Source organism: Pipra filicauda, unplaced genomic scaffold, assembly GCF_003945595.2.
Source record: "Pipra filicauda isolate LSUMZ 115617 unplaced genomic scaffold, ASM394559v2 scaffold1_size10287979_pilon, whole genome shotgun sequence".
NCBI lineage: Eukaryota > Metazoa > Chordata > Aves > Passeriformes > Pipridae > Pipra > Pipra filicauda.
In genome coordinates this window covers 7,278,138-7,298,557 of record NW_024104310.1, presented here as the reverse complement: position 1 = coordinate 7,298,557, position 20,420 = coordinate 7,278,138, and the positions used below count along the sequence as shown (strand labels likewise).

General features: G+C 40.5%; 1 protein-coding gene across 4 annotated transcripts in view; it reads right to left on the bottom strand.

Moving 5' to 3' along the window:
* The window catches only part of LOC113991446 (sodium channel protein type 5 subunit alpha-like), a 215,727-nt gene that overhangs the window by 39,944 nt on the left and 155,363 nt on the right, over nucleotides 1-20,420 (bottom strand). For 3 of the 4 annotated variants that reach the window (XM_027727795.2, XM_027727793.2, XM_027727798.2), the window contains 3 exons: nucleotides 17,762-17,908; nucleotides 10,826-10,946; nucleotides 1,437-1,591 (listed from right to left, as the gene is read on the bottom strand). In XM_027727795.2, the coding sequence (XP_027583596.1) occupies nucleotides 1,437-1,591; nucleotides 10,826-10,946; nucleotides 17,762-17,908 (423 nt within the window). The remainder of the gene's footprint in view (nucleotides 1-1,436; nucleotides 1,592-10,825; nucleotides 10,947-17,761; nucleotides 17,909-20,420) is intronic. The other variant, XM_027727796.2, reaches the window with a different exon arrangement.

Here is a 20,420-nt window from a genome sequence, read left to right as displayed (position 1 = left end):
TTCCACCTTCTTGTCTCCCTGCAGAGAGTTTCTCTAAACTACATAAACCCAGTACTTCTGTGTCTTCCCTCTTTTTTTTAGGCCACTGATAATTTGTGCTGTTCTCCTCTGGAGTTTCTTCAATTAGCCTATGTCTTTCCCAACGCGCAGTGCCCAGAGCTGAAGCCAGTGCTCCAGCTGAGGCCTCCTTGATGCCAACTGGAGTGGAAGAACACGATAATTTATACAGCCCAGTGGGGTGTTCGGCTTCTCTGTGGTTCTGTGATGTAGTTTACTCTGTCCTGTTTGTTGCCTGCTCTCTCTCCAGCTCTTTTTAGTAAATCTGCTACCTTACAGTCCTCCTGCATCCTGCCTTCCTGCCCCTAGTTATTCTTGATGAGGTGAAGCAGGCACCTTTCTAAGATGATGTTCACCTTGCTATTTAAGGCGGTTTCATCCGTTTGGCTGAAGTTAATCCTGACCTCCAGAAATATACGGATAACCTGCCCAAACACGGCACTGCCTGTAAATTTAGTAAGTGGATGTCTTACTCCATTATGAAGGAGAAGACCAGTGACCACCAGACCAAAGCCTGGAGAACTCTTGATCTGCGTCCTTGCTCTATGTCTGGGTAAAACCTGTGAGAAATCCCACCAACTTCAGTGACATTCCTGACATGTAAAAGAGAAACACAAATATATGCTGCCATCTCTGTGAAGAACCCAGGTCTGATAACGCAGAGAGGATAACCCCAGTATGCGGTGGCATCTCAGGAGGAGAGGATTCCCTGTCAGAGTCCTAGGCAGTGACCAACCAGACTCTGTACATACACGTTTATTTGGATGCAAAGAGGAGTTACCTGTGCAGTGGGTTAAACTAAGGTGTATTCAAAGCATAAATACCACCTAACTCCATGGGTAGCACTGATTCAGTGCCCTCTGTGTCTTCTATGATTTTCATTTGCTGGTTACAGAATGTGAGGAAAGGAAATTTCAGGAAATTTCAGGAAATTTCAGGAAAGGAAAGGAAAGGAGAAAGGAGAAAGGAAAAAGGAGAAAGGAAAAAGGAAAAAGGAAAAAGGGAAAAGGAAAAAGGAAAAAGGAAAAAGGAAAAGCCACCCCTGGAGGAAAATACAACTCTCCAGATGGGAACTCTCAGGGAACAGTTATGGGATGCTGAAGCAGTAATGCTGAGAAACTTCCTCACACAGAATTCCTTAAAAATTTTCTTTTCAAAACATGTACAAGTCAGAATTTTATGTTATAACAGAAGTAAGTTCCCCACCATATGGTAAGGGCACACAAAATCAGAAAAGTCAAAGACTTGTTTTAGCCCCAAACACGCTTTGCTTTGAGAAATGACCAGTAAGGGCTCATAAGATCTTAGAGTCAGGTAAACTGGAGAACACTGAGACCCATGCCCACTTTTAACCAGCTAGGAAAAGCTGTCACATTTACCAGGGCTCCGCTGCTCAGCAGGATCATGAATATGATGAAAGTTTCAAACCAGTTGTGCTCGACGATTCTGTAGCAGGTTTTTCTCAGCCTCCACCAAATTTTGCCTGGAAATTTTGTGATGTCCACTGAACAGCATGGGAAGAATCGCACACAAACTGTAAAGAGGTAAAACAAAATCAAAGAAATTGTTAAAGAAGCCCATTTAGTTCTTAAAGCTGCAATAAGGAGCTGCTAAAAACGATTTTTTCTAGCAATAGGTGGTTGCACGAAGTCTTTCCTCTTTTGTTTTTCACAAACCCCTTCTGCTCTGCCTTCCATTTCTCCCTCTCACTCCTCTATTAAAAACCACTCAAAATCACCTAAAATTTGTCCCAGTGATTTCTCCCAATGATTTTTGTGATACAGAATATATTGGCCACGAGTCACAAGTGCCCTGGGTCATTCACAAAGTGATAGCTGAGCTCAGGCAGCACTCCTGATCAGGACTAATGACTCTAGGAGGGTACTGCTGATAGCTTCCACATCTTTTTGAATGGAGGAAGGTTATTTTCTTGGTACTACGATACCACTGGAATTACTGATTAAAAATGGCAATCTGATGAAAGAGAGATGATGGGAGGAGGTGCTACAGTGCAGATGAGACGTGGGCAGAAAAAACAGGAGCAGGTTTTGATCTCTTGGACTCTCATTGTCTTAAAAAAGGCATTAGAACAACCTTGGAAATATACTGAGGCAGTTAAATCCCCTCCAATGTCACAGAAATTCAGATATCCGGTCCACGGCAGGTTCCCCACTGATGCTTCATTGCACTTTCTGGCCTTAGTGAAGAATACTGTGTAACAGTTAAATGCTGTGGTCGTAATGGAGCCCACACAAGGATTTCTGACTGGCAAGACCACGGCCAATTTTAGTTTCCTTAGCAACACTCCTTTGTTATAGCAAAAAGATATTGTCATTGGTAATGGACAGATCCATCTCTCCCATTTAAAAAACACTATGTGCATTGCCTTGTGCTGGGTAAGAGCTTAAGATGGTGTGAGAATTGTCCTGGCCAGTCAGTCTTATGTCAGATAATCTGACTCAAATGTCACATTCGCTGATGAGAATGACCCTCAAAACCCACTTCATTTCCAAAAACCCAAGCTTTTTACCCTATATTTAATCCACGTGTTGTATAGAAAGAGATTTAATTATGGAGGATTATCAGCCCCATCATGAGAAAAAAAACCAGGGGACAACAGCTTCTGTAGCTGAAAGGTGACCAAGGTCACCGACATGTCTTGCAGCACACAGAGACTGCTCAGAAGTGACAAGGGAGGACGTCTCGCCATGGCGATGTAATGCAACGTTTTTGCAAGTAGAAACAATATTTAGGCAAGGCAGCTTGGGAAGGAAAGAGGGCGAGTGCCAAGGTTACACAGGCAGCAGACGCTGCTAATTCAAGGTGGCATAACTGAGGCGCTTGAGATGCAAGGAGATCAAGTGCAGCTCCTGGGATGCCGGGATTCCCAAGCAGCTGGAAGTGGGGCTGTGCTGGCAGTGGGCTCTGCCAGGAGGAAGAGAGCTGCCATGGTCCTCCTGGCAATTTCTGTGAGTTTTTATTATCCCAGATCCCTGCTATGGAGGAGCGGAACTGCAGGAGGTTTCACACATGAACCACTCCCAGAACTCCCCTTTCCCCTACTTTTCTGAGATTTTGGATAGGTGTAGGCTCTTGACTGTGGCAGGTTTTGGTGTGGGACTAATAGGACAGCAAACCACTTATGCAAAGGTAATGGGACCATGATGCAAGTAACTAACTGTCCTCTACATGCCTGAATCACACAGACTCACATCAGTTCCCAGCTTACCGCTGTATTCTGGAATTCAGAGAAATTCTGGGCTCAGTAGAAATACACTAAATTAATAAGCATATTTGAGAAAGACATAATTCTGGGAGAAGACAGAAATGTAAGAGCCAGCTCTCTGCCTCTTTGTAGGTCAGCTACCACTTCAGCAAAGGCAAGTATTATCCTTCTAAGCACTTCAATCCTAAACACTAAAGAATCAAGGCAAGGGATAGAAAGACATCATATTAGTCACTACTTTTTGCTAAGACCAGTACAGTGCTCACAGATGGTAATGCCTATGGTTTGGGTATATTTTAGGAAGTAGGTACAGGGAACAGACTTCAGGCATGTAACACTGCCTGGTACCAGCATCTCTGAGCTAACATACTCATATGGCAGCTCTGCTGAGAGATGCCCATCAGTATAATCCCACCAGCACCACGTGATGGAGGGGGCTGTTAATTGCATCTGTGAGTAGTGCTGCCAGGAAGCTCTTGAACTATTTCTTACTCCACAACCTGCATAGTGGTTACCACCTTTGAAGTGTCTGCTTCACACTCTGTGCTTATATTCAGGTAGACCATCCACTTAATTATCAACTCAGCCTTGGATCAGGAAGTCCAAAGACTTGGGCTCAAATCCGTCAGTTATCATGTGAGCAGCCTAATGAGCAAGTTGGATTGCTCATGTTAAGCAGAAATCCCCTTTTTACTGGAAGTAGCCACTGCTTGTAGTAAAATAAACCATCCTTGAGTCTGGATTGTTCCAAAAATCAATTTCTATTTGGAAAAAAAAATCAGCTTTTTTTCCGACTTAAAATATTTTCACAGAAACTTCTCACTCTTTTCTCGTAAGTGACTTGCTAGATGGATATTTGGCTTTTTAGCCTCTTACATGAACACCTAGGCTCAGCTAGTAACAGGCATGACATGTTCTGTCATGCTTTTATGGAGTATAAATGCCCTGTAAATACTGTTGGAAAAGGTTAGGGTCTCCCAGGAAGTGTTTTTCCCCATTGTAAGACAGTTGGATGAATCATTCCCTGGAGGAGTTTGCCTCCGTCATTTCACTTCACAGGGAGCCTACGTGATTACCTGAGTCCAGACACAGCTAAAATTAGGGGATCACCTTCATGTTAGATACTAATGAGCAGGGCACTTTGTGTTCCAAAGTCCCTTCATTTGTGATGGAAAGTGGTTAAACCAGGTTGTTACTGATTCAGTCAGCTTCCATCTGATAGTCTACAGGTACAGAGAGGTATTTTTAAAGACAGAAAGCCAGGCAGCAACACTAATTTATTTTTTTATGCTCTTTGATGGCTTCCATGCAATTTCAATCTGAAAAAAAAGAGTCCTAGTTACTGACAGTAATACCTTGAAAAATCCAAAATAGCTTCTCAGATGAGTCAGCCCAAAATACAGTGCTATTAAATCCAATGCTTTTGATTGGGCCCAATTCAGAAATGTTTAGACCAAATTCTGATACAATTACTAATGTCAAGTAGCACTTCCATGAATAATCATGCTGGCTGCAATTCAGATGAAATGCTACTTTTAACTATTCATAAATCAAAGAGAAAAAGGAAATTGAAAGAAAAAAAAAGAAAAGTGGTCACAAACAAGTCTTTTAATGGTTTAGTAAAAATCTGTTTCCTTTTCAAATGTTCTGATTTTTCTCACTGACTGTTCTTTCATGCCTGTGCTTTTCTGAACTCTCTTGTAATGTTGGTAGCCTACTGCTCTGGTCACCTTGACACAAATTTACATGTTCAATTAGAAGCTTCACCTAACCAACAAAAAAAGTTTACCTGAACTTGGTGGGTAGTCTAATAGGTTGGTTTTGGTTTTGGTGTTGTTTTGGTTTGGTTTTGGGGGGGTATTTTTGTATGTTTGTTTTTGGTTTTGGGTTTTTTGGTTTTGTTTTTTGTTTTTTTGTTTGTTTTTGTTTTGTGGGGTTTTTTGTTTGGTTTGGTTTGGTTTGGGTTTTTTTGTTGGGTTTTTTTTGTTTGGGTTTTTTTTTTTTTTTTTTAGTTTCTGTGAAATCAAAATATCAAAATCACTCCAATGAGTCTAAGGCATGACCTAAGGCAGCTTCTTGTTTTGGAAGCTGCTTTATCCTCATGAAGAAGACTGTTTATTAACACCTTTTAGCACAGCAAGTGTCAAGGCAGGAATAAACCCTTTGACATTTCCTATGACAGCATTACTCATCTTGCCTTGTCTAACAGATTTGTACTATCCTCCTGGAATAAAAGCTAGTAGGGAACGTGCAGAAGAAGCTGATCACCTTGTGATTTATTCAGGGCTTATTTTACCATTGTAATTCATGCTGGGTTACATCTTCTTTGAGAGAAAACTGACTCATTTTGTGTAGTTGACTACCACTTATCAGAAACACAGAATGGCAGAAAAAGTGCCCCCAAAGGATTGAATGTTTTACTGGTAAACCTGTGAAGCTGTTCTGAGCTGCATCAGTGGCCAACTTTTCCAAGAATAATGTCTATTTTCAATTCACATTTGAATATTACATACCATTTCTCATGAAACAGAGACCTATTTACCAAGAAACCTTTCCAAATGCATCAGTATAACATGATGTTATTTACTTTTTGTTTGTCTTTCATAACAAGGGAAATGGTCCCTTCAGTCACTAGGGTGTCCTACAGCACAATCACAAACTGAATATTATAATACATCTTAAACCTCTTGTTAAACATCTGCTACAATGATAAACAAGTTACCAAATAAAGAAAAAAAAGGCAGGAAGAATTTAATGTACAATGTACTTTGTGTAAATATTCCTTTGGTTCCATATTCACATTTTCTAGTTTGGTGCACTCTAATCATGGAGCTCTTAGACCTGATTGCATTACTTTAGTGCATCAGGAAAAAAATCTCCTTGTAAATGTGGGAGTTATACTGCAAAACCTTCCTCTTCAATGCATGACAGCCAAGCCTATTAATTTTAAGTTTACGGATAAAGACCTTACAAATCCACTTCTTGTTCACAATAATATATATATTTACATTTTCATAAAATTATTAGTTGTGATTTTGGATGGATTGAGCTGCTGGTTCTCTTCAATAAACGAAGAACACCAATTAATTCTATGATGTTGTCCAGTAAGTCTGGCACTTTGTGTTCAAACTGCAGCAATTTTGTTATTGCCTTTATACAGGAGTTCCCAATTACTGGGACATTCATTTTTAGAACAAAACAGTATTTTGCTTAGCTTTGAATGCTGGTTACAGCATTGCTCAGTTTGACACAAAATACAGCTTTCTCAGCATAAACTCAAGCAGGTAGGTATTCAAAACGTGGTATATAAATATATATATATGTATATATCTACACACAAATCTGGGTTTCTAATGACTGGTCTGCCTAGCTGAGTATGCACAAGTAAGGGAGCAAACCCTTTGAAAGACCCCAACTGTCTCCCCATGCTGCAGGGAACATGATCTCTGCAGACCCTTCTTATTTAACCATTTAACTAGATGACCTTTCTAAGGTCCCATCCAACATAAACCATTTTATCATTCTGTGACTGCACAGCTGGGTTTTATTGTGTGCAGCTTTAGGCCTAACCTGAGAGGGATTTGCCATCACTGTCTCCAGCATTTGGGTACCTGAGACACACATGGAGATTTGAGTTTTCACTCAAATCCAAACCCAGCTACAACTGGGTGCTGCCAAAAGGGCATCTGACAGTGCCAGAGCCTGACAAGTGTTTTTCACTCTTCCAAGGGCTTAAAAACGGTACATTTCAGATTTCTGCTGCTACTCTCCTCAAAATGTATCGTCTTGGAGGTCATTACAAATAGTGGTGTGACACCTTGAAGCAAAGGCAGTGGCAGCCTGGGTTACCACTGATGTCATCTGTGCTTTGAGCCAGGGGTGGATGAGTTGAAATCTAGAGCTCCTGTCCAAGCTGTATAAATTTAATTCTGAACGTGCAATAGGGCTGTAAGAGTCTTGTGATGCCTGAAAATTCTACACAACAGAATACTAGAACGCCTTTCCTGATGGAAAAACACGCAGTATCCCAGGTATTGACGGCTAGAGGAAAGCAACACTTTAAAACTTGAGTTGGTTCCATGACTTTTTTCCTAGGAAGCCAACTAACACATTTTGTTGGGCTTGGTTTGGTTTTACACAGCTTTTAAACATAATCTGGTGGCAGTCCCTGTAGCTCTATTTCGATTTGTTCAGTTTAATGGTATATTTTTGGGGTCTTTTTTCGCTTTTTGACTTCTAAACAGCCGCTAATCGCGGTTGGGGAGGGCACGACATGGATCCCACCGCTAATCAGAGTAACTTCAGCGCGTGGCATTTTCCAACTGCGATGATTGCTCCCACATGGTCACATGAAATGATGGTTTTGGGTGCCCTTGGTGTCACGAGTTGCGACCGACCGCGTGTTGAGCAAGGTAACTCATTCCCGCATGACCATCTGACGATATTCCCCTGAGACCTGTGCCAGCGGGCTGCGTCCAGGGAATTACACTTAAGGACTCGGTGAGAACTTTCTCCTATTAGGGTCTGGGAGAGAGGAGCACGCTGGGGCCAGGGGGCTCTCTTTGGATGACCTTCTGTGAGACACAGAAGATAATGTCCAAACAGACAGCAATTTTTGATGCAGAGAACACATACCAATGGAGGTAACAGAACTGGAGTGTTGCAAGGCATCTGGAGGAAAAAGTACCCAAATAGCTGGCATTGGATAGATGTTGATTTCCCATCAACTGGTAACAAGAATGGCCTCTCCATTTCTATCAGGTTTTTCCCAGCAATACTTGCTAGCTGCCAGAGCTGTGACCCTACCTTGCCTTCACATTTCCTGACCCAAGAATGTTCCCTGTTGACCCTAATCAAAGCTATTTTGAGATGATAACACATTAACAAGTCTCCCCAAGAAAAGCGACCTATGGCTTATCTGGGTCACCCAACTCCCGGAAAACTGTGACCTCAGCAAACTTTCAGCAACTATTTCAAGAACATGCATTATCTTCGTTGCCTTTGTTATCTGAAAAAAAGGGGCCTGAATCCGGGACATATTTGTTCAGGACATAACCTGTGCTGGATGTGTTTAGAAATGCTGTAGTTTGAATTTAGATAGTTGGTGAGCTAACAAGGTAAGAAATTAACCCTTCCCTTCTCGCTCTTCCTCTTAATCTAATCTTCTTTCACAAATATTAACTGGTCATTCTCCCAGATATACCAAATATTGTCATATTTCTTTATTACAAGCCAGTAAAGACAACACTAGATAAACTTGACCAGTGCACGCCCTTCAATATTTCCATTTTAGTACTTTGCAACTTTGTCATCTTAGCTAACTAGACTGTTGTTTATTTGCTTACTTGGTTTTTAACCGGATTGAAGTGACAACTCCATGAGGTTTAATTGCAATAGTGAGTTTGGATAAAAATATTGGAAAGCATTTAATAGAAGTTGATTATAGGGAAACACTCTACTTCCCTGCAGAAATCAAACCAAATGTTAATGTCATTGTTGTAAGAATCATGTGGACTTTCAGTTTATGGCACTTTGACTTGAAATTTTATGAGTGAATAATCATGGTAAGTCTATGCATTTTTGCCAAATCCATGAGGAATGTGACCACATTTAACCTACACAGTAGACTCTGAAAAATCTGCATGGATATGTGCTGCACAGGACAGGAGAGTAGATATGTTGGGCAGGACATCCCCTGCAACTGCATCCCCAGTGCCCCTGAACACCATGCACTTGGCTGAGGGCTGGGAGCAGGCTCTCCTTCAATTCCCATTTAGAGCCCAAGGCTCAGCTGACCGTATCCTGGGAGAGGAGGAAAACACCCTGAACATGGACCAGTGAGAAAATACGAGAGATGAGAATAAAAGCCAAAAGGCAAGAGCAAGGATACTCCATGAGAAGAGTGAAGGAGCCTGAAGTGTGGATGTAACCCAAGGCAAGCTTGGGGTTCAGCCCACAGTGCTTTTGTTTCTACTTTGCTGCCAGAATGATGAGCAGGCTTCAAAACAAGTTAAATATTTCCAGTGATCCATCCAGAAGAGAACAGATTGTTACCCTGCATACCATTGACAGCAGTGAAGAACCGACAAACTGGGTTGGTACCGTTGTGGTCCTGCGCGACGGAATTTCAGGCAGGTCTGGTTATTTTAAGACAGAGCAAATTACAGAGTGTTGCTGCTCTGGGAATGTTTTGTGTGATGCCCACCTTATTTTTTTAAAAAGGGAGGAGACCACGGCCAACTGTAGTTTTAGAATTTGTAAACTGGCATCTGACCAGCATCGACATTACAGCACAGGCTTGTTTAAGCATTTGTAACATAATCATTTCACAGCACACGACATAGATTTGCTGCTCACTAACCTCATTAAGAAATATATTGTGAAAGAATGAAAACACCAGACCTAATTTCCAAATGTTATTGTTTTGGGCCCAAATAGTTACACCAGGCTTTCTTCCGTCAACTGCATTAGTTTTTGGCTACTGCTTTTAAGCAGAGCTGCCAAAAAAATGTCTGGATCCTAAGGACATTTGTAAGCCCTGCAGGGCTCCCTTACCTCATTCAATCATCTTTCTCACAGATATAGAGATGCACATTTTTGCTGACTTTAGGGGCATTCATATGCCCAGCAAATCATCTCTGTCTGATCCCATCTGAGCTGCTCTGTTTCTATTTGTAATAATCCTTGAATTTTCAAGAGAATGTACAAACATTCAGCTAACCCTATTTTTCCTAACCCAGATTTAAAGCAAAATGAGGAATTTGGCTGAGATAATATCTGGAATAGAACTTTGAGAAGAAATAACTTTGTATGTCATTTACTTTATATAATATTTACTCTATATATTTACTTTAACATAGGTCTTCTGATGTAGCTAGATTTTAAACCTTTGGTTTAGAGCAGGCTGGTATTAAAATACTATTAAAATGGTGGTGTATTTCAGTACTAAAAGAGATATGTAAATGTGATCTGTTATCTAAAATAATTAAGTAAAATACCCTTTACATAGCACTCCTATGGTCAGATGAAAGCTACTGGATGTGCTAATCTTGACACCCTTTAAAATAAATGGAAGTGAGTTCCTGGGACTCATCAACTCTCCAGAATGTTTCTGTTAACTGCCTGTACACATTTAAGAAACAGAAACATTCTGATCTGGTCAGTTTTCTACCAAATGTGATCACGTACAAATACTGGAAGTAAAAAATCTTCATTGGCCAAATTAGAAAAATCAACATTTAAGAAAATCCAACAAAACCTTTATGGCATAAATTATGATTAAAAAGGGCCTAACACTGTAGAAGCTGCAGACCATTTTAGAGCATGCTCTTAGCTTATCCTGCCTTGGAAATCCAAAGACTAACGATAACAAGGGATTTTGAGTGTGTGTTTGGAACATTACAGTATCTAAGAAATGAAGTGCATCCAGTGAAACACTACTGCAAGCAGGCAGAGAAATGTGGGGAGAAGGTGGAGAGATGTTCAATAAGAGAAGAGAACGCTTCTTGCCTCACCATTGCAGTGTTATATGCAGGCTCTTACCTTCGGGGAAGCAATCCTCAGGCTCCATCAGCTCCTCAGCAAACTCGGGGATCTGCTCCAGCAGCTCCGCAGGATTTGTCAAATCCACTGTGCTGCCTTCAGAAAGACTGATTTCATCAAGCTTGTTGTCAGCAAGAGCAAAGATGAGGAAAACAAATTGATCAATCGCCCTGAAGGAAGTATCTGAGTTTTTTATCCCATTAACCATCACCCCAGCTAAAGCCACCACCACCACAGAGACACAGCCATGCACTTCACACGGTGCCCACCCCGCGAGCGACAGCTCTGCCTACGCTGCAGTGAGCCCAAGGGTCGACCCAACAACAGCAACAACAAAACAAGCTAACATGTAGAACTTGCTTTCTGAAACAAAAGAGAGGGAAACTATAGAAAGGTAGTGCAACAGCCATTGAGTATTAATCACAGAATCCTAGAATGGTTTGGGTTGGAAGCGACCTTCGAGATCATCTCGTTCCAACCCCCCTGCCATGGGCAGGGATGTCTTCTACTAGACCAGGTTGCTCTGGTTAATGGCAGGTGGAAACTTGGAATCATAGACCCACTCATGATTTTACGACTTTTGTGTCCTGAAGGCTCACACCTTCAGATGGGGGTGACAAGAAGTGGCATCTATCTCCTGAAATGCCGAAGGATGAATTGGATGACCTGCATTGGGTTCCTGTCTCTGAAGCCTTGTTCCTGAGGTTCCTCACCCACAGCTAGTGGGCAAAATCTGCACCTTCTCAGTCAGGACCACGCTCTGCTCTCTACTGCCAAAACTTCTCCTCTGAGATGAGCAAAAGTCTCTCTGTCACCAGGGTCTGGTTGCATGAGGCTACAGGTACAAACATGTGAGAGGGCTTTTCCACCTGCCTCATCCTGCGCCTGGCTTGTTCTCACAACATGATGTGACCCCTCGCCTTTGAATCACACACTTCTGATCTCAAGTTGCTGTAGGGACACAAGGCTTCTGGAAGCATCTCAAAGGTTTTACTGCTTGCCTGAAGTATTTCACGCCACCATCTTAGGTGCACTGCTTAAATTCAGCGATTCTCAGGTCCTCCTCTGCCAAATGGGGACAAGAATACTGCCACTCCCTGAAGCACTGGTTGTCTCATCTATTTAGAGCAGGAACTCTCAAGCAGAACTGGGTAAAAAATTTCTGGGGAATATATAATTTTCAGAAATTGTTTTGGAGGTTGAACTCACTAATGAAAGAGATATGATACATAATTAAATAAGTCATCCAAATATGAAATAGAAATTTCATTTCAGGTTAAAGCTTTCTTTTAACAGAATCAAGAGACTTTCTTTAGAAGAAAACAGGAAATGTTTCCCCCTTATTTTATTTTGCTAGTCAAAATAAAGCATTTCCATTTTGTGTTAATCCAAAATTAAATTTTACTTGATTATTCAGCTTGGCCACTAAAGTGAAAAATCTGATATTTGCCCAGTCCTGCTCACAGTTTGTTTCTGACTGTATTGGACCACTATCTGGTGTAAATGGGCAATACCAAAGCTAATATCTTCTGTGGGTCATAACAATGCCAAATGGCTCTAAGCAGGAGAGGTGTGTTATTTTTGAACTGTTTTACTCTGTTGTCTGAGTAACTACTGAAAATTTTTTGTGCTTTGTCTTGCAATACCATTGCTTTAATTTAAAAAAAATTAGGACAATACTTACCCATGCTTTTAAACAGCCTGTGAGATAGTTATAAGAGAGATGCCATGTACAGATAAAGTATTATTTTTGTGAGCATGATGGTGATGGAGTTAGAGAATAGGTACAGCTTTATATATTTATTATTAATGTGAAAATGGACCATCTGTTTTCCAGTATACACAGTCAATGCAAAATTTATAGCTGAATTCAGAGAAATGCTGAACCTGGGGTAAAATGGGCAAGATTGAACATTCCAGCACTGCTTGCAAGCGGGGATGGAAGCTGCTTGTTTGCAATTAGCTGCAGCATCCAGAAGGTCATAGTCTTGGCTAGAGTTTTAATGCTCTACTCAAAAGAACTGCAACAATTGAGAAGAGACCTTTTAAAAAGAGAGTCAGAACAGAAAGAACAGAACAGGTCAAAGACATAGATAAAGCTTCTAAAAATCCATATTCAGAATGCAGCTGTCATATAGAGCCCATTTTCTACAGTATGATGGTGGAAAAAATGTCATACCAAGTTTTAGCACAGTCAGAACTTTCTGATACTGTTCATTAGGGAATACATTTAGTCATTATCTGTTCTGTTATGAATATGTCAAAACAGAGATCATTGAAACAGTCTTAAATCATATGCAGCTGCAGGATGTAGAAAATAGGAGTTCCAGTGAGAACAGAAGCTTTGTTGGATATAATTCTTACCAGTAAACAGAAATCAAAGAAAACTGTGAGGACAATGTCAGCTTGATAACATTGTCAACTACAGAGCTAGATTTAGCAGACACAGGTTAGGAAATTCACAGAACAAAATACAATGCAATTATCACAGACTATTTAGTTATTTATCAGGAGGAGTTCCCAAAAAGTATTAGAATGCATCAGTGTCAAAGGGAGATGGGGAACATGCAAGGTAAACAGACAGGATTTCTTCTGAAAAGCCTTCAAAGAAGAAGAGGTAGTGAACATGGATTCAGAAAACAGTAGATAAAGGTTTGAGGGTCTGAACTGGGACTAGAAAAAGTAGGAACCATACATATGAGAGAGGAGGGAAAGATTAGGAATGATTGTAGGAAAGAAGCAAAGGTTACTCTTTGCCAGAAAGGTTAAAGGGATTAAGAAGGTTTTCATGAACTTGGGAAAGAAAAGAGCTAGGGACATAACAGCAACCAACGAGGGGATGCAACTAAACAAAATTCAATTGCCTAAGAAAATAAACTTTTCATAAAATAATACAAAAAGGGCATCAATAGTAAGAAGTGGGAGAGCCTGTTAGAATTAACAAAAAGGTAAGTAGACAAATACCTAGAAAGCCCAAAACATATGCAAAGCCGCAGATCCAGGCAAGGCACTTTGTAGGGCATAAAGGGATCCAATACACTCAGTTAACACATCATTAGCAATCAATAGTGAATGCTCCTGGAAAACTGGAAACGACCCAAGAGAGCAGCAATAAGTAAACACAACACTGAGCTTAGAGAGGAAGAAAAGGGAATAATCATGGGAATCACAGATCACTAAACACTTGCTGTAGCCTGTGATTAAAGTAAATTAAATAAAGACTCGGAGGTGAAAACGAGAGTGCTGACTCAGAGTCAAATGTCAGAGAGACAAAGGCAGTGAGGTGGTTCTCCTGTACGGTGAGGACTATGCACAGAGGTCAAAAGAAGGCAAAAAGGACAAGTACAGAATCTCCTGTTTCTTTCTTGGAATAAGTGAGTGGAGGAATTGTACTGGGCAGAGACAATGGGATCTGGCAGAAATTCCTTTGGGAGATTTTGCCCTGGTATTCAGGGGCACATCTTTCACTAGTCTTCATGCTGCAGAGGGTAGTTTTTAATGTGTTTCTTGGTGGAGTGGCTGTTGTAAGTACCCAGACAGGGCTTCCACACCCACTGCTTGTGCCTGTAATAGCGACAAATTGATCTGAATGCGTTTTTCAAAAAGCCTTTAGCAGTGAGATTCTGAAATCTCATTGAAAGTTGATGTTTGCTCAAGGCTTAGCTCACTTATCTCCCTTCTTCTCTCCCTCACCTCTCAAAATCACAGCCTTAATCTATCAAACTGACATATGATATATAAACCTTAAGAAAACAGTTGGATGTCTATTATAGAAAAGTCTAGTTTTAAAATAAATTGTAATTGGCTCGGATTCACCCATTGCTGTGTGCAGAAAAGCCATTCTAAGGACCCAAATATAGCACAAACTTTACCTTCAGTGGAGGAAATCTCTAGGGATTAGGGTCAGCATTATCTTCACTAAAGATATAGAAGAGGTCCTGACCGATATAATCCTCATGTTAGCTGATAACATTAAATTGGAGAGAGTATCGAAATCGAGGAAGCAGAAAGGAAAAGATAAGTGAAATATGGACAAAATATAGCAAAATGGGACATGATTCAAAAAAGTACAAATGAAAGAGTTACGGGAAAATTTCAAACGAAATTTTGGAAACCTGGAATAATATTAAAAAAATTAGGCGTGATTTTGCAGTGGGATATAACGATGCAGAAAACCATATGAAAGCATCACATCTAGATAATGAGATGCTATTTCTTCTCTTACAGTTCTGTAGAAATTGTATTTGGAATATGTGCTTGCTTCTTGGCAAAAGAACTCCGAAAAGGAACAATTGAGGGAGTTGTAGAGAAAGAGGTAAAAAAGCCAGAAAAGGGCACAGAGATACTAATTTACAAGAAATAATGAAATGAAAGAACAATGCTGTGTGACTTCAGGGGGGTAAGCCCCAGAAAATAGGAAGCAAGCAACAGTCTAATAAAGTAAGTCATATTAAAGACATCATAAAAAGTGATTGATGGATAAAATTAGTAAAAGACAGTAATGAAATGGTACTTTGAAAGGAAAAATAGGGGAAAAAAGGGACTGGTATTTAAAGCAATATACCCAGCCAAGAGATTTTTTTTTAGCAAGTGAATTGTTCCCTTTGGCAAATGAAGAAATCCAAGTTGTTTGATACATTTAAAGGTAGATTCCACAAAGTTGTACAAAATATTTTATGGATCAGCATTTTGGCAGAGAAAGCAACCAGTTTGTACTCTGAGGTCTTATCCTCCTGTAACATCAACGATTTTATTTCTGTGGTGCCTTTCTGATGATTTATACAGGATGAATTTTTAATCATATAATGTATCCTTTACTGACATAAACAGTGTTTTTTTCAGAACACATTCAACGTTTCCTGTTACTGAGTGAATCACTGAAAGCCCTGCCTCTTGGGCATACCAAATCTGTTACTCCCTCGCAGTTGTTGGCTTTATTTGGCAAGTTGCAACTTCTTGGGACATTCATCAAAAAGACGATGAGCATGTCCTTGTGTGCCGGCACAGAGATTACTTCTGAATAGGAGGACCATAAGTATGTAGTGTCCACACAAGATCTGGCCTTCAAAAATAGCATCCTTTGGGCTTTGCTCTTTTATGTTGGCATTCATAACCTCATGTGAACTTCCATTTGATTTCAAGTCCTCCCTGGATTATTTCCATATTCCTCCACCTCTTTCTAAGCAGCTGCAAATAGAATCAATTATGCTCTGCTATAGAAAGGTGACATTTGTGTCTCAGGACCCTTTGAAAGTTGAGGGAGGAAACGGGGATTATTTCTTTATCACAATGTTGCTGAATATATCAAGGCTAGAATGTTCCTGACTTGTCATGACATTTTGTTATAGCACTAAAAAAGGACTTAGATTTCTGGCCTCCCTGTTAGGATCACAGGGTTTATTTATCTCAAAAAGGCATTTAAACATGAAGGATAACCAATCCCCTGAGAGAAGAATTCCTGACATGGTCTTTTAATTCGTCCTAGTTATTATGCTTCCTTACCTTATTTAAAAGTTTTGGTGGTTTTTTTGTTAAATATACATACATTTTTTTTTTTCCTGAGACAGGGATATCAAATATTTGAGTCTCCTTCCTCTAAAGGAATGTTTTCTTTCTGAAGACGAAGTTCAAGATGCCAAGAAGCACTCTGAGAAAGAGGATTGCTCCTTAAAGAAAAACTTCAAGGCTAGAGGATTTCTGGTTCCTATGAGTGGAATTTATCTCACCTAAGTGTGCAACCTAAGTGCTTCCTTTATGGTCAATGGAGGGAAATGGGTACTTTTACAACATCTGACCTAATGCAATTGTTGGGTTCAGTTGGAGATGAGACACACATTGAGTATACAGGGGCCTCAGATGACAAGTTCAGGTGCAGATGTCTACATTTAGTTCAGTAAATTCCACCCTGTATGACAAAATGAATCAGCAGGCCTGGAGAAGGTGAGCCCCAGCTGAGGGATGAGTCTGTTTCCTGTAGTCCTGTCAAGATTTCTCCAAAGGATTGCTCCTGCTGTGCACAAACTTGCCAGCAGTTTTACAGCAGATCTGGGAGAGGTGTGATGTATGTACTGTGTCATCCTTTCCCTCTCATTAACTCTGTCCCACACAACCACACCTGGTTCTAATCTCAAGGAGCTATGGAGTTCTCCAGACTCTGAGGAGATCCCAAACCTCCACTTCCTGATTTCAAAGAGAGGAATCCATCACTCTCTAATAATAAAGGCAATGTTATGTCAATAAAATGATAAATCTGAAGGGGAAGAAACCCCAGGAAGTCAGCAACGAGGATACAGAGAATTACACAGCCTGAAGTCACTCAGTGTACAGTACAAATACATGTATTCTTGGTATTTATAGGGACAACATAATCCTAAAAATTGAAAAAAAATGTCCACGTGTACGTATTAAGAAACAATGAGTGAGCTGCACTTCGTCCAGATCAACTGACTAATACCAAGGCTTGCTATTTAGTTACACATCAGCTACTCAAATTGTCGCACCTTTCTTGGGTCTATGTGTTAACAGGAAAAGAATTGTTAATCTGTGACAGAGAGCAGATGCCCTCCAGTGAACTCAAGGTACAGATCTGCCAATTCAGCAGATGCCATTCTCGGAGCTGATTTTCAGTGGGGAAACACACACATATTTGCTCCTAAAACAAGACAGTAACATTATAGATAATTTATTATTTTCCCCAAAGCCTCTTAGAATCCCATCTTAATTTATAATGCACATTTTCCAAGCTTTCCAATTATTTTTATTATAACAAAATCCTCTCTCTTCTTTACTAAAACCTACTACACACTATTGCTTTCCTACCCCTTGACAAACACACATTTTTACAAGCCATAAACCCCACATAAACCAGTGACATGCACTATGGAGCTGGTGCAATGCATTGCATGCAGTATCAGGTAGGAAAGTTGTTTCTGTTACCTCTTTTTGCCCTACTGGAGGTGGTGGCTCAGCCTTCAACTGCTTATCCATGTGCAACTCACTTAACTCTTCACAAATCTCAGAGTTCTGACTCCGGACTCCTGGGCTTTGACCTCGCTGCCCCCTCAGTTGCAGTTGTTTTTCCTGCTGGAAATAATCCTAGATGGGTTTATTTTCTTTTTTTCTTTGATAGCATGCTTATTTCTTAGGGAGAACTCTCCAACTAGAAGCGAAAATAGCCTGGACTATACTTGTCAGGGGACGGCACCTTAAGAGAAATGGCGAGAAACAAGGTAATACAAGCTTATGTTGCAACTTTTGAGCTTTAGCAAAGGGATATGCCAAGGCTGTAGTAAATGGATATGCAAACAGTCCAAATTCTTTTTTTTTTTTCTGAGCTGTTGTTGCTGAGGTGGGAGGAAATTCCCTTGCAACCTCTATTTTGAGTCTGGTTTTGAGACACAAACTTCCTCCAGTGATCTGAGGAACACAGAGAGGTGATTGTAGTTCGGCCAAATAACCAAGGGTTGTAATCTGAAGTTGTACAATGAGGTGGAGATACTCAGTGTAACAGTTGGAGAAAGGCAAGAGAGCAAAACCCAATGCTGTGCTACAAGTCTGCTTGAAAGAGAGTAAAAAAACCCCCCCCACCCAGAGAAGACAGGATACATATTGAAGGGGAGGAAAATGCAAAGTTCACTGGAAGAGATAAAAGGTATCTGAAAGTAGATGTGGAAAAACTTCAGGTAAACACACAAATGCATTGCAGCTCCTATTCAGCAAAACACTTAAGGCTACTTTGCACCCACTGATGCCAACGGGGCTCAACCGCAGGTTGAAAGGAGAGCACATTCTGAAGTACTTCCCTGAAAGGGGATGAACTCTGGAATCAGAGCAATATTTTTTTTTCCATAAACGCATCTGACTAGACCTAGTGCTTGCTAGCATGAGTGCTGCCATTAAATCCAGCCCGTTCTTCCTGGGGTGATGATTATTGCTGCTGAGCTCTCAAGAAGAGCTCCCAGGACTAATGGCAGAGGAGAGTATGTTTTAAGGGTTGGTCCCTACCTCTGGAGGCCCAGGTTTTCTGTTTGTGGGGCTTTATTGATTCACCTAAGATGGGGATTTCACTGAAAACTCCATAGCTCATCACAACACCACCACTGTTCATGCCATTACTAACGCGGCTACTAAAATATTAATAAAACTCCAGCCAGATTCAAAGGGTTGTGCTGAATTGCTTACAGAGGGACTTCCATGCTGAGAAAAAAAATTACAAGCATGAACGGATTTCAACAGTAATTATTTAAACCTATTTATCTTTCACCTGTCCACCTTTTCTTTCCCTTGACTTGACTGACACTCGATTTTATTCACGTATTAAGCGAATTTCCCTTCCCCAGGGAGCCGCAGCCTACCTGCCTCAGTTCTAAAGCCACATCACCACAGGAAGTCCCTCAAGAGGTACCCGAAGCAGAAAAAACACTTTATTCCAAATATAACTATCTGGAAGACCAAATGACACAAAGGAAGCAGTTGGTTAAGCAAATTGCTCTCTGTATAAATACTTTTGGACTGTCAGGTTTGTGCCAGTCTTTTCAAATGTCGTCGCGTGTTTCTAGCAAATTAATTTAAAATCAAATTACTTGTTTCCTGCTTCAGAGGGCATGTGGTCTAAAATGCATTCTAACTGTAATAAATCAAATTATGCATGTCCAAGACTATACCCTCTGCATAAGAATGTACTACATAAAATTTCTAGTCACAGGTTAGCACTGCTCTTGACAGGCCAAAGATTTCTCCATAACCTGAGTTACAGGTATGTCCAGGACAAAAAGTAACACTCTTTCAGCCTCTTTAACTGTCTTTATTTTTGGAAATAGTGTAATATTCAGGGGAGAGGCCAAAGTAGAAGGCACAGTCTGCACAAGTAAGGCATTCAGCCATAAAAAGTCCTTTTTTTTTTAAATGCAATGTGCATACAACTTAGTACCAAGTAATCTTAATGGCATGATATTGGTTATAGCACTGGAACAACAGAAACAATTGTTTCATGTTAAAAGTGCAACGCAATCCGAGGTGACGTCTCAAGTTCATTTATGCAGAAAGGTTGTGTACTCAGATTCATTAGAAACCATGCACTGTAAGAGCACAGACTGTGTAACTCAGTTGATCTGACAAATATTCAAGCTCTGAGACAAATTATTGTACTAATCTAGAGTCAAATGCCAAAATTACAGCAAATCTCTATTTATTAATCCCTCTGTGTGGTACCAAGACTTAGCAATCCTTTCGTAGAGACTAAACTCTAGGAAACACGGACCCAGCTTCTTCCTAGGAATCACACTTCTACCAAGCACCCAATGAGTTAATGTTAATTAAAACTGATGAAATTTATCCATGTGCTTGGATAATGATTTGGTTCATCAGTATGTGTTTTCAAACTTGGTCTCTAAATTTATAAGGTGCAAGACAATGCTTAAGAGAAATAGACTCTTCAAAAGAATTTGGTTGTGTAGATTGATCCCAAAAGGAGTGTTTGGGAATCAGCTGAGCTTTTGCAAGCAACTGATGACAGCCCTGGTAAACCACTCTCATGGGATGCAACAGTCTCATTTACAGCACACAGCACCTGAAAATCAGCAGAGACCTGTCTGGG